Below are 13,061 nucleotides of genomic sequence, written 5' to 3'. Positions count from 1 at the left end.
TTTTACTTTGAAATGCATTTTGTATTTCCATTTGAATATGTCTGTGTTCATTTTTAGCCCTTCTGTTAATGAAAAATAGTTCTCCACTTTTCTGCCTCTCACACCATTTACACTTGTTCTGTGTTTACATGAAGATCAACCCCCACCGCCTCCCCCATCCCAAATAACGTACTGAATGTACATTCCTTGGTAGACACAGGGACACAGTTGAAGTCGGTGGTTTTCAAATATGCCGTAAGTCCAGAACACCTGGATCCATCTCAGAGATTGACGCTTGGCCAGCAGTCCATAACTTTAACAGGGTTATTCTGATCATCAGGCTTGCAGATCACTCCGTATCTTGAAATACAAGATTCTTTCTTATAGCTAGAATGTGCGGATGAAACATCCTATCTACTAGCCTGGAGAAAAGATTTTATATTTGTAATTAAAGAAACAAAAAGTTGCCTGTGTCTGGCTGTGAAGAATGCTAGAGATTTGTGATGGATCATGTTTCAGAATTCAGGTGACCAGGCTCTGGATCATCCGAGACATCAGCACATCTAAGAAAATTAAACTGTTAGAACAGTATTTAATAGACCTGAGCAGGAAGGACTGCGCTAGTAGCGTCTTTTTGTTGACAGTCGTATCTTCCTCGAGGCCTGATTAACCCTTGGCTGTGGAATTGCCGCCCACTAGACTCCATATAAAGAGGAAGCATTCTGCTTCCCGGCCAGTCTCCTCTGCCTTGCGACAGATTTCACCTCCTGGCATGAAAACTCCAAAAACATTTACAGTTTTTTGTGAGTGGACTCTGAGATGCCGTTTTTATTTTGGACAGTTAGATTTCTAAGTCTAGTTCGGGGTATCATTGTATTATTTCCACTGATGGATTGTTCTTCTTCATAAAGTGCGGCCTTCTAAGACCAGATGGACCACATTTTTAAAAACTGTTCTCTTGTTTATTTTTCTTCTATCTGTCGGTTTTATTATCTGCGTATTTTAGCGTCTTTAAAAATAATGACTGGTTCTTCCAGCCCCTTTGCTCACCTTCACTGTGCACATCCTGGTCATTGTCCTCCTCTTGGTGGTGGTGACTTCCTGTGGACATGGTTTGCCTGACCTGGCTAAGTGCTCCATCCGTGTACCCGTTTGCTCAGCGTAGTTCTGGAGTTTCCTATTGCAGAGCTCCTTGCTGTCTGGCAGTCACACAGAAGCTAAAGTTAGGCTCATTCCAGTTAAACCCTGCCTTTGATGGAGTTTCCCCTTCCAAATGTTCAAAAACTCACACTTAGTCCTCTACTCGTTTATAAAACCTAAAACAGCACGTACTCCCTTCCCTCTTATCACTTGCGAAACCTTTTAGATGTGATACTGATATGACTTAGTGTGGGGTGTTTTTTTTTAATGTTTTTATTGACTTTTAGAGAGGAAGGGAGAGGAATGGAGAGATAGAAACATCTATAAGAGAGAAACATCATCGATCAGCTGCTGCTTGCACGTCCCCTAATAGGGATCAAGCTAACCCGGGCACGTGCCCTGACCGGAATCAAACTATGACCTCGTGGTTCCCGGGTGGACGTCAACCACTGAACCACACCCGGCTGGTTGTGATACCGACTTTAACAACACAGTTGTCTCAGTTTCCCAGCATTCTTCTCAAGGCTTCACAGTAAAATGAGAGATGTGACCTCGGACTAGCCACAGCTCTCTGCGCGGCTTCATGGCCATCCAAGCACCAGAGAAAACCAGCTGCTCCGTGGCCTCCCGTGGGAAGTTGATCTTGCTGTCTGTCAGCCATTGGGAAGTAAAAGACAGATGCAAGGCCCTGAAGAATGCCTTCCGGGATGGTCAAGATCCTTGTCTGGGCACCTTTGCTTAGGTTTTACCCGCCCCCGAACCCCCCCCCCCCCTCCGCCGCCCCGCCACCACCATATACACACACAGACCTGCAATTTTCTCATAACCTTTTCTGAGTGCCTTCTGCTGAGGAGCATGGACTTCTGAACAAGTCAGGGCAGCTTCTTCCCGGCACTGCGTCAAGCTGGATCTGGCCTGTCTCCTCAGGGACAAGGTAATCGGAATGTTACACAGGAGTAGAGAGATGAGATCCACGATGAAGATGCGGACGTTCCTTGGCCAGGCTACTTTTTGTTTGCCAATAAGAAGCACTTTTTGTACGTGACTTATAGTATCTAGTTTTTATACAAAATGAAGACAGAACAAGAAACTGGGACTTCTAAACATTTATTTCACTGCATTTATTTATGCGTTGGAAATGGAAAGATTCACAGACCACACTAAAAATAAAATCCTGTGACAGAGCTATTTTTTGAGGGGCCTGGGACAGGGTAGGTGAGGGGTATGATGGAGGAGTCCAGTAGTAAAGGCTTTGTGTGCCGGGTGCTGATGTTTGCCTGAAGTCCCGTGGGAGTCAACAAGGTGGCAGCGATCATAAAATAATTAGCAAGACACACCATGTCAGTGAACGAGCACTCACTAAGCTGTGAGGTTTGAGAGCTGGAATATTAAATTTTGTACAATTGGATTTTTCTATCTCCTAACCTCTATTATCCTCCATCGTGTGCCCATATTCCATGTGTGAGAGATTCCCCCAGCAGACATAACAAATCACAAGGAATTACCTGTTCTAATAGTTCATTCTTGCTCATGTAGGATGAAGGTCCTGAGGCCCCAGAATCTTAGGAGGTTGGAGAGTTGTTCGGTGTGCTGGGTTCTGTTTTTCCCCCATTTCCAACCAGCTATGAAATCTTTCCGTCTTACATTCCTATTCTGTTAACTAAAAGTGGGCTTAGTTAAATCTTCCAACTATGATGTTCCATGGTTCTCATCAAATGGAAGTAACTTTTAAAGGTGCCTCGGAAAGATTCGTGACACCCAAGATTACACTGCAGAGTCTGTAGCGGCTTGCCTTTTCTCAGCATCTCAGTGTCCCATACTCATTTTAAAGACCTGAAGTGAAGTTCTACTATATGTGGAGCAGGTAAAAGGTCTTTGTTTTTTTGTGTTATTTTAAAACATATTTTTTGCCCTGACCGGTTTGGCTCAGTGGATAGAGCGTCGGCCTGCAGACTCAAGGGTCCCGGGTTCGATTCTGGTCAGGGGCATGTACCTTGGTTGCGGGCACATCCCCAGTAGGGGGTGTGCAGGAGGCAGCTGATTGATGTTTCTCTCTCATCGATTTTTCTAACTCTCTATCCCTCTCCCTTCCTCTCTGTAAAAAATCAATAAAATATATTTAAAAAAATTTTTTAAAAATTAAAACATATTTTTATTGATTTCAGAGAGGAAGGGAGAGGAGGGAGAGATAGAAACAACAATGATGAAAGAGAATCATCGATCGGCTGCCTCCTGCACCCAGGCATGTGCCCTGTCTGGGAATTGAACCCTGACCTCCTTGTTTGTAGGTTGATGCTCAAGGAAAGGTCTTTGCTTTATTTTTTGTTCACACCATTGCTTACTTTTTCATGACCAAAAGGCACCAAAAGGTTGTCAGTTCGATTCTTGGTCAGGATACGTGCCAGGGTTGCAGGCTCAGTCCCCAGTGTGGGGACCGTGCAGGAGGCAGCTCTCACATGGATGTTTCTCTCTCACTCACACTCTCAAAAAATCTTTAAAAAAAAAAAAACGAAAAAAAGCCAACAGTGTGGTGTGATTGGGGGGAAGTGGGTCCTCCCTATTTATTTGAAGACAGATTAAATGGTATAAATTTACACTGGAGGCCTGTGTAGACAGATCATAGCTGTAGCGAGGATTCTAACCTGGTGCTTCAGAGCTGCAAAGATAGAACTGTATCTGTGTGTTGGTTTCCTTTGTAAATCTCTGAACCTAATGCCTTTTAAATATTCGGAGAGGGGCCCATTGGATTCCGGCTGCCAGAGGGGTCCATATCCCCTATAACGAAGAGCTAATATGATAATTAGACCGGACGGTGGAAGTCGAGCCGTGAGGCAGCCGGGCTGCGAGGGCCGAGCCCCTGGCACAAATTTTGTGCATCGGGCCTCTAGTACAAAAAATAAAAAACCAAAAATCTGCAAACAACAAGAACCTCAGAACCCCTGTCCGTGGAATTAAAGCAAACAGGTCAGGCATGGTTGGAGCAAGCCACTTAGAAAACTCCCCGAACAGCTCTTGGCTACAAGAGGTCTTACTTACCCAGGTTTTTTCTTTGGCTTGAGTTTTGGTTTGTTTCTTTTTAAAAAAGTATATTTTTATTGATTTGGGGGAGAGAGAGAAACATCAATGATGAGAGAGCGTCATTGATCGGCTGCCTCCTGCATGCCCCACACTGGGGATCAAGCCTGCAACCTGGGCATGTGCCCCGACAGGGAATCAAACCATGACCTCCTGGTTCGTAGATGGACGCTCAGCCACGGAGCCACACCGGCCAGGCTTTGGCCTCAGTTTTTTAAGTGGCAGTAGGCAGAGTATTTTTCCTTAATTCTCCCAAGTTGGTTTCTTTTCAAGGATTCAGACTATTGAATGAATCCAATTTTAACAGCTGCAAGTATCTTCTTCAGTGTGTTTCAAGCTCATATGGCTCTCTAGTATCAACATTGCTAGTAGCAGCCTAAGTGTGAATGTGTGCTTCTGGCAAAGAGTGTATTTTCATTTTAATGGACACATTCTTGTAGATACTAAGTCTTGCTGCCAGGAGCCTTCTTCACTGGTAGTTGTAAAAATGCTAAATCCATACTGCACCGCCTCCTGTCAAGATAAATGCAAGCTTGTTTTCCCTCAAAGGAGTTCAGAGGAATGATTTGCTGGTTGGTCTGTTTGGGAAGATGTTTTCAGCCAGACGTTACATGGACCCACCCAACTGCAAAGATGTTTATTGCCTAAAGCAAGATCCGCTGCCTTTTTTATTCTGAAGCAAATAGCAGTTGAAATGAGAATTTTAGGATTGCTCACTTGTTCTAGATTCTATGGTGGAGGAGTAGCAGCAGTAAGATCATTAATACTCCAAGTATTAATGCTGATAACCCTCCACGCTTACTTAGAAAGTGTCCTGTATAGCTGAGAAACAGTTCCCTACAGATAAAAGAGACTCGGTCTTTTGGGGGGGGCAGAGGGGTAGTCTGCTTAATAAAAGGATGGTTCTCTAGGTGCCTTTGAAACGAACTCACCTCTATTCAGTGATCTGGATGTCTGAGCTAAGGCACATAGACGTCTGTTAGTAAAAAGGGGTGGTAGGTTTATCAAGGTTTTGTTTTTAATTGATTTTTGCTGTTCTGCTTGGGATAGTTCATCGCAAAACCTAGTATTGATTTTCATAAATGGCAGCGTTTACATAGGATTTCTTTCTGTGACTCTAACCACAGAGCCTTTCTGTGCCTCCCCTGCAGTTATGTTTGTGATCATCAGAACAGCCCGTGAAGTATAGAGAAGTTTCCTTCACTTTACCGGTGAGGGACTCGGGAGAAATGAAATGTTTACATTTTGTAGTAAGTTGCAGAACCAGTACTGGAGCCTGAGTCTTCTGGCTCCTGGCCTCCGGCTCTTTAAACTCACTGGCTACCACCCTGCTTTGAAAAGAATGTGAGAGAGACCGTCCAGTCACGTACACCTCCCCTCCAAGGGAGCACACGTTCATTCTCCATCTCATGGTGTCGTGACCGGACATTTTCTGCTTCAAATTGCCCAGATTCCAAGCCTGTTCGTGGGAGATACACGTGGGAAGTGATGGAGATTAGAAGAGCCCGCAGTCCTTGAGGTTTTCTTTGATGATAATATCTGTAACTGCGTCAAATACAAATTTGACATTTTGCGTGTCCGTAGCGCAGGTCATGTGACTGTAGATTTCTTTGACATCTTTTCGCATGTTGAGGTCAAGGAACTGGCTCTTGATATAATTCCCTGCATCCTCATAAGAGTTGGTTCCTGGTTTTCCAGAAAGATAGTGAAGAAATGGGATAAGTTAACCCTTAGCTGCTCACTTACGTTTTAGGTGACTGACTTGACCCTCAAAGTGTTATGAGTCAAAGCAAACGCGTGTGGGGCTGCTTTTGAAGGGAAGGCCCTCTCTCGTATTGCCCTCCAGTGTTTGTCACTTGAGTTGAGCAAAGAAGTCGAGGTGAGAGGAGTCTGTCTCCACGCTTGGTTTCTGGTGGATCCCATTGGGATAGGCAGGCAGTGGCTCTCCTGCATCTGACATCTGAATGTAAACCTAGCTCTATCCACGGAGCCAAGCCAGCTAGGGCGATGACTCTTTCTCATCGTTGATGTTTCTAACTCTCTCTCTCTCTCTGAAATCAATAAAAAATAAATTTGGAAAACCTAGAACTGGGTGCCTAAGTTTCTCTGATGAGACAGCCGAGTGTCACTTGGACATCACAGAGCTAAGAGGAAGGAGTGCTAAGGGATAAGGGGTCATCAACTTGGCACAAGCGGGGGGGTTACTTAGTACTCCTCAGAGACAAGTTCCTTCCTGCCTCCTTGGTGTGGGAGATGGCATCACCAGTCATCGCTAAGAAAGCATGACCTTGTCCCCAGCCCTCGACACTTACCATCATACTCGGGGAAGCAAATGCTGAGATGCACCTTCTTGATTTTTTCCTCAAAGAGGTCCTTCTTGTTGAGAAAGAGGACAATGGACGTGGCCGCGAAGAACTTGTGGTTGCAGATGCTGTTAAACAGGTGCAAGGACTCGTGCATGCGATTCTAGGGGAGGAAATACATCAGAGACACCAGGCTGGCCTCATGGGATGGGCGTTTGCCTCCTGTTCTGGGAGAGACGAGTGCCAAATGCCAAAAGCGAGATAGGGAACAGCTTCTCTCTCTAGTTCAGCCAACAGCCTCTGGCTTCCTCCTGATCTTCCTATCCTGGCCATGCGACGAGGGGAGAATCATTGCGCTTTTCTGGGTCTGATTCCCTACCTCATAGGGTGGTTACGCAGGTTAAATGCGGTCATGTACAGAGCATGCCCATGACCGTGAAGGCCAAGAATGTCATGCAGGTCTTCGGGAGCCAGGGCACACTAAGGGTTGTGACATCCGCACGTGCTGCTGATCCAGGGTTGAGACTGGGCCCTTGTTAGCGTGTGCCCACTTGCGTCTCCAGGATGATTTTGATGGACTTTTGTGATAGGGTCCCGGACCTCAGTGTGGGCAGCAATGTAAATGGTGCCGAACGGTGAGGGCGAGAGAGCCCAGTGCCACACCACAAGCACTTCTGCCCACTTCCTTCTCCGAGCGCCACTGTGAGCGAGGAGAACGGGGCCTGTGTATCTGCAGAGCCCAGAGGGGCCCCAGGCCAGCCTGGTCTCGGGGAGCAGGCCATTAGGGTCTTGAAGGATGCTCTTAGCTAACTTGCTCAATCTTTCCATCTGATGAGAAAGAAAAGCCTAATGTGTAGCCTTTTTTATTGCTAATACTCCTACAAAACGCCGTCACACCTCGTGGACTTGAAGACGTCTTGGAAAATGAACGGCCTGTGAGACGTTTCGCTAGAGGGTGTTTAGGGTGCCCTGATGGAACGTGACCTAAGGAGAAGGGAGAACCCCGGGAGCGGGGGATAGGCGGCCACTCACCACTTCGTCATCTTCCACCAGCACCATGTCGTAGGCACTGAGGGCCGCACAGAAAATGATGCACGTGACTCCCTCGAAGCAGTGGATCCACTTCTTCCTCTCCGACCTCTGCCCTCCCACATCAAACATCCTGAGGGAGGAAAGCTGTCCTCGTCGGGGGTGGCCCCCATGTGTGGGGATGGCCCCCATGTCTGGTGTCTACCCCCAGGGAGGCGGCCAGGTGGCAGTGAGAGGGAGGGGGTAGGACACTGATGCAGGTGGGCTTTCGTGAAGGTCAGGGCGCACGCCCGTGCCCTCTGATGTCTGAGGTGCTTTCAGGGTACCACGTTCTCACCTGAAGTTCAAGTCTTTGACGGAAAACTTGGTCTCAATGATGCCTGTGGTTTTGACTCTGGACCGTAGCACATCTTGCTCATTGGGGAGGTAGTTAGGGGCCGTAATGCGGTCTAATTGGTTCAGGTAGCTAGAGAAAAGTGGTTGGCATCGGTGACATTAAGTTTTCCACCGCCAAGGCCAAGAAAGGTCAAGAATCTTACCCAAAGGCTTACAACTAACTTGGTGATAGAACCAGGACTAGAATCCATGTTAAAGCTAGGGTTCTTCCCTTCAGGTCCTCGTGTGTCCTCACAAAAGGCAGTGTGGGGTGGGCTGAGGCCACGTCCATCTGAGGCAGTGGTTCCGCCCCATTGAAGTCAAGTCAGGTAACGGCCATGCATTTCCCCTGACTAAGGGGTTTTCAGACTCTCGAATGAGACTTGGTGGTTTAAAAGGTGCCAGAATTTCCATCAAAAAAATAGGAGTGGACTAAGAAACTGGAGGACACACGAGACGCGAATGACTGCAATGCTTATATCCTGTTTATGTCCTGAATCAAGTTGGGGAACAGTTGACATATGGGGGAAACTTGAATGGACACTGACTTGGCTACTTGGTGACATTAAGGAATTTTAAATATTTAGTTGTAGTGATTATGTTGTGATTTGTTTTTAAAAAGAGCCCTTATTTTTAGAGATACCTAATGAAATTTTTAGGACGAAATGATAGGATATCTGGGATTTACTTCAATATAACCCAGTGGGGGATGAAGATAAAGGGAAATAAGAGTGGCCATGAGTTGATAACCCTGAAAGCCTGGTGAATCATTGTATTATTCTACTTTTGTATATGTTTGCCAGTTACCATTTGTAGAGAGCCGTCTGGGAAGGCACATGGATACGGCTCTCTACAACCATTTTTTAAAAGTTCAAAAAAGAAGGTGGTGGGGGAAAAAAAAAAAAGCAGGAGGAAGGCAGATGTGAAGTGAAGGGACCGAGAGAAAGAGGGAAGGAAAATTAATACAGGTTCCTACTGTATGCCAGGAATCTCACGTTTACATCCTCATTTGAACCTGGCTGGCGTGGCTCAAGTAGTTGAGTGTTGACCTATGAACCAAGAGGTCACGATTTGATTCCTGGTCAGGACACATGCCCAGGTTGCGGATTTGATCCCCAGTGTGGGGGCGTGCAGGAGGCAGCGGATCAGTGATTCTCATCATTGATGTTTCTATCTTTCCCTCTCCCTCTCTGAAGTCAATAATTAATTAAAGCAGCACGGAGCGTGGAGCTGTGGCCCAGGTCCCGCCCTAAAGGCATTCAGTCCGAGCACAGTAAACCACCGGGCCCAGCAGGCAACAGGCCGAGTTCAGGCCCTGGGTCTCCAGCTTTCAGGGCCTGGAACGTCAGGCCGGTGCCATGTCTCCTAGAAGGTGACGTACACCTCATCCCGCCCCGTCCCCAGCGAGCCTTACTAGGCCGCCGAGTCGTTGAGCTGGTACTCCGCCGCTCTGTCGAAGCAGGCTTGCACCCCGCCATCCTGCCACAGCCTCCTGATCACCTCCACCAGCTCGGGGGGCATGGTGCCCTCCTCCAGGGAGTCGGCCAGGTTGTTGAGCTGCCGCCCGTCATCCTGTAAGGCAGAACCCTGGCTGAGAACCACAGGGAGTCCTGGCTTCCCAGGAGGCTTCTGGGGATTCTGCTGGAAGGGCAGCACTTTGCATCGCTCCCGAAGCCTGAGCCGGAGGCGGTGTCCCGGGGCGAGTCCACCTAAGAAAACACTGATTAATTTCCGAGTGGGCTTCCGGGATGCAGAGGGTGGCCACGCATCCAGTCCTGGGGTGGCCAGCGGATGGCAGAGGGCCCAGGGGCTTCCTCTGGGTGTCCCATCCTCCACCCTTAGGCCAAGAGCGTGCGCCCCAGCACGTGCCCTCTGCTTCGTGGCGACCGCGCGTTCGCAGAGCAGACTGACCGAGAGGTGGACACGACGGGCGGCAGCAGCCTGTCACCTTGGCGAGGTGTAGGAAGAGGCCAGCCCTGGAACGAGGGATTGAGCTGGAACAGCTCCACGGCAGAGCGAGGAGCCGAAGGAGCGACTTGAATGGTATAATAAGACAAAGAGGCAGAGAAAACATTTACTGTAAAGGTAGGCATTGCAGCCCAGCTGGCGTGGCTCAGGGGTTGAGCGTTGACCTAGGAACCAGGAGGTCCCGGTTTGATTCCCCGTTGATGTCTCTCTCTCTCCCTTCCCCTTTGAAATCAATAAAAATACATTTTTTTAAAAAAAAAAAAAAGCAGGAATTGCATGCTTGCTCCAGATGTGCACCTGCCTCCCGAACTAAAAAGATTGGAAGCTCAGCAGGTGGGATTCTAGTTACACCCAACTTTTCGGACCCGTGGTTCCTCCCAGCCTGTTGGCTGCTGGTCTGCTCCTTGCTAGCCTTCCTCTCCCTCTAGGCTTACCCACATCCCGTCGAGCACATACCACGCAGCTCAGTTGGGCATAGTCGATGCCCAGGGTGGACATGGCGCGGACGATGGCCAGGATGGACTGCAGCACGTTGCCGTAGATGATGGACTTGTACTCCAGGCATTCCTCCGGCGAGTAGCCGTCCTGATGAATGATCCTGCAGGGAGCGCGCCCGCCCTCAGCGGGGCCTGAGCAGCCAGGCCTGGCGGCTGGGGATCTGGGAGGCTCTACAGCAGTGGTTCCCAGCGTGGGGCGCACGCCCCACAGGGGGCGCAATTCGAGAATGGGTTATTCACAGTGAATATTTTTTCATTTCTTATGGCTCTAGGGGCCTCATATACAGTATATAAATATGTATTGTGATGTATTTATGCATTTCAGTTCTCTATTATATGTTTTGAAACTTTATTTGCTATTTTTTCATATCACTTACTCTTTTAAACAGTTTCTTAGGGCTGTCTTCCTCAGCACTTCAACTGTCCTTTCGTTCTTTTATTTTTATCTTTCTTTGGTGTCATGTTCTTTGGAAGCTTGTTTAGACCAAGTGAATGGCCTTTTAGGCTTCCTCCCCGTGAGTAGGAGTCACTTTTTGAATAATAAGAACTCTATGTGGGGCGGGGAGGGCAGCGGCCATCAGGGTCTTAGAGATGCTCAGGTGGGGCGTGGCCAAAATCGGTTGGGAACCGCTGCTCTAAAGGGTCATAAGAACCTGATCTCTGTTCCAAAGGGGAGAGTTAGAGGCAAGGGGGTGCAGATGAGGGGCGTCGGTCCCTTCTGTTCTTTACATCAGGGTTCCTTAAGGCCCAGGCGCCCCCTCCGCCCCTCTGCCGGCTCTGCCACTCCCTCCCCCCCCCCACCCGATCCTCAGGGCTTCGCTCACTCACTTCATCTGCTTGACGATGGTGCTCTTCCCCGACTCCCCGGCCCCTGCGGGAGAAGGGCTCTTGCTCCAGATGTGTACCCGCCTCCCCACCCTCCCAACCCCCCCCCCCCCCCCCGCGGAGGACAGCGGGAGGCCCTCGCCTGCCAGCCTGAGCCCAGGCCATGCAGAGCGGAGGGCCTGGCGGCTTCTTGGTCGGGGAGGGGTCTCCTGCGCATTGAGTGTCCAGCCACGTTCCTGGCCACCACCCACTGGCCGTCGGTGGCACTCCCTGCTGACAGTGGTGACAACCGCACGTCCCACCAGACATTTCCAGATGTCCCCATGGGTGGGGGCGGGGCAGCCTCGTTGGAACCCGGATAGTCGGGGGAGTTCCTTGGACACTCTCTCCTCTCCGACCCTTTCACTCGGGAGCCAGAACTCAGGCAGGGTTGGAGGGAGCTGGGTCCCTTCGCTGAAATGCTGCATTTCTCCATCGTGGTGGTGGTTCCTTTATTGACAAAAATGCCCTAATCCCTCCTTCACCGCTCTCCCTCCATCGACACCCACACACCCTCCGGCCCTCCCCAGCCTGGGCTGCTGGCTCTGAGCGGCTTATCCCGAAGGTAGAAGAAAGCTGATTAGGCTTAAAAGATCCCGGCTGGCCTCCTCTTCCCCTGCCGCTCGCCTCGGGGCCCTGTGGCGTCGGGGCCCAGATGCAGAGGTGCGCTCTTCCAGGGTGTCCCCAGGGCCAGGCTGCACACCGCAGGGTGGGGCGGGCCTGGGCTTCCACACCCCGACCAGCTGCCCTTCGCACAACCCCCCCCCCACCCTCCCTCCTCCCCCACCTGCGGCCCCTGCGGTTCTCCCGAGCCAGGTGGCCGAGCTCTATTGTCTTGGTTCTATTTACATCCGAGACCAGTGTCTCTGACTGACAGCCGAGGTGAGGTGTGGTCTCTCTTCAGCCCTGACCCCTGATCTGCTCAGGAGTTCCTCGGGGTAGGAGCTCCCGCTGAAGGCCGGGCCTCCCCTGGGGCACCTGCTCCTGCTGTGTTTACCCAGAGCGAGAAGGAGCCGGGCTCCTTGGCAAGTGGGCCGGCCCTGCGCCTACAAGACCCTGTGTGTGGGACCGGGTCAGCAAGCCCCAGGTGCGTGGTTTTGCCAAGCCCCGAGGTGTTGGGTTCGGTTAGATTCAGAGGGGGCGGGGCCATCCTGGCCCTGGTTCTGTTCCTGGTCCAAGGACTAGCAGAACCATCCTGGCGGAGCTTGGGCATCTGCATCTCAGCCCTAGAGCTCTGACCCCCCAGCCGGAGACCGGAATGGGAGCGGGACAGTGACCGGCCTGTCTCCTCCGCCCCTGTGGGGTGGGCTGGGACCCATCTCCGCCCAGGCCCAGGAGAAGCTGGATGGAGCGGGCCTTCCCCTTCCCCGGCTCATCTCCCATCGCCTCACCCAGCAGCAGCAGCTTGACAGTCTTGGCCTCCTTGTCTGCGTCCTCCTGCAGCTTCCTTTCTAGCTCCTTGGACCGCCTGGCCAGCTCTCTGTCCTCAGCACTGGCTCCGCTCCCCATGGCCCGCTGTCTGCTCCGGCGGCTTCTCCTCTAGGGTCTCCGGGTCTGGGAGAAGGAAGATAAGGGAGCAGTAACCTGGGGTGGAGTGTCAGTTCCTCAGGCCTGAGAGGCTGGTCTGCAGGGGGCTGGGGAGGGAGCCCGCTCCAGTCTCCTCCCTTGCCCGTCTGGCGAGATTCCTGCCCCAGCTGGAGACCTGCTTAGTCTGGGGATTGCGGCCTTTACATCCAGCGCTGCCATGGCCAAGCCAATTAAGAGCTCAGGATGACAAAGGGCAAAGACTCCGTGTTTCTGTGACCAGGGAGGTGGCCTGCTGGGTTTGGAC

General features: G+C 50.5%; 1 protein-coding gene across 1 annotated transcript; it reads right to left on the bottom strand.

The window, feature by feature from the left end:
- Positions 1–2,354: 2,354 nt before the first annotated feature.
- GNAT2 (G protein subunit alpha transducin 2) lies at positions 2,355–12,739 on the bottom strand (the record flags this gene model as incomplete). Its single annotated transcript, XM_080648639.1, has 8 exons — positions 2,355–5,880; positions 6,507–6,660; positions 7,530–7,659; positions 7,864–7,992; positions 9,316–9,473; positions 10,326–10,467; positions 11,195–11,237; positions 12,622–12,739. 8 exons carry the CDS (start codon positions 12,737–12,739, stop codon positions 5,690–5,692), a joined length of 1,065 nt encoding a protein of 354 aa, XP_080504765.1. The 3' UTR covers positions 2,355–5,689.
- Between the last annotated feature and the right edge of the window lie 322 nt (positions 12,740–13,061).

Source organism: Plecotus auritus (assembly GCF_963455305.1).
Source record: "Plecotus auritus genome assembly, chromosome: 12".
NCBI classification, from domain to species: Eukaryota; Metazoa; Chordata; class Mammalia; order Chiroptera; family Vespertilionidae; genus Plecotus; species Plecotus auritus.
The sequence above is the reverse complement of the archived record's forward strand: the minus strand, read 5'-3'. Positions and strand labels throughout refer to the sequence as shown.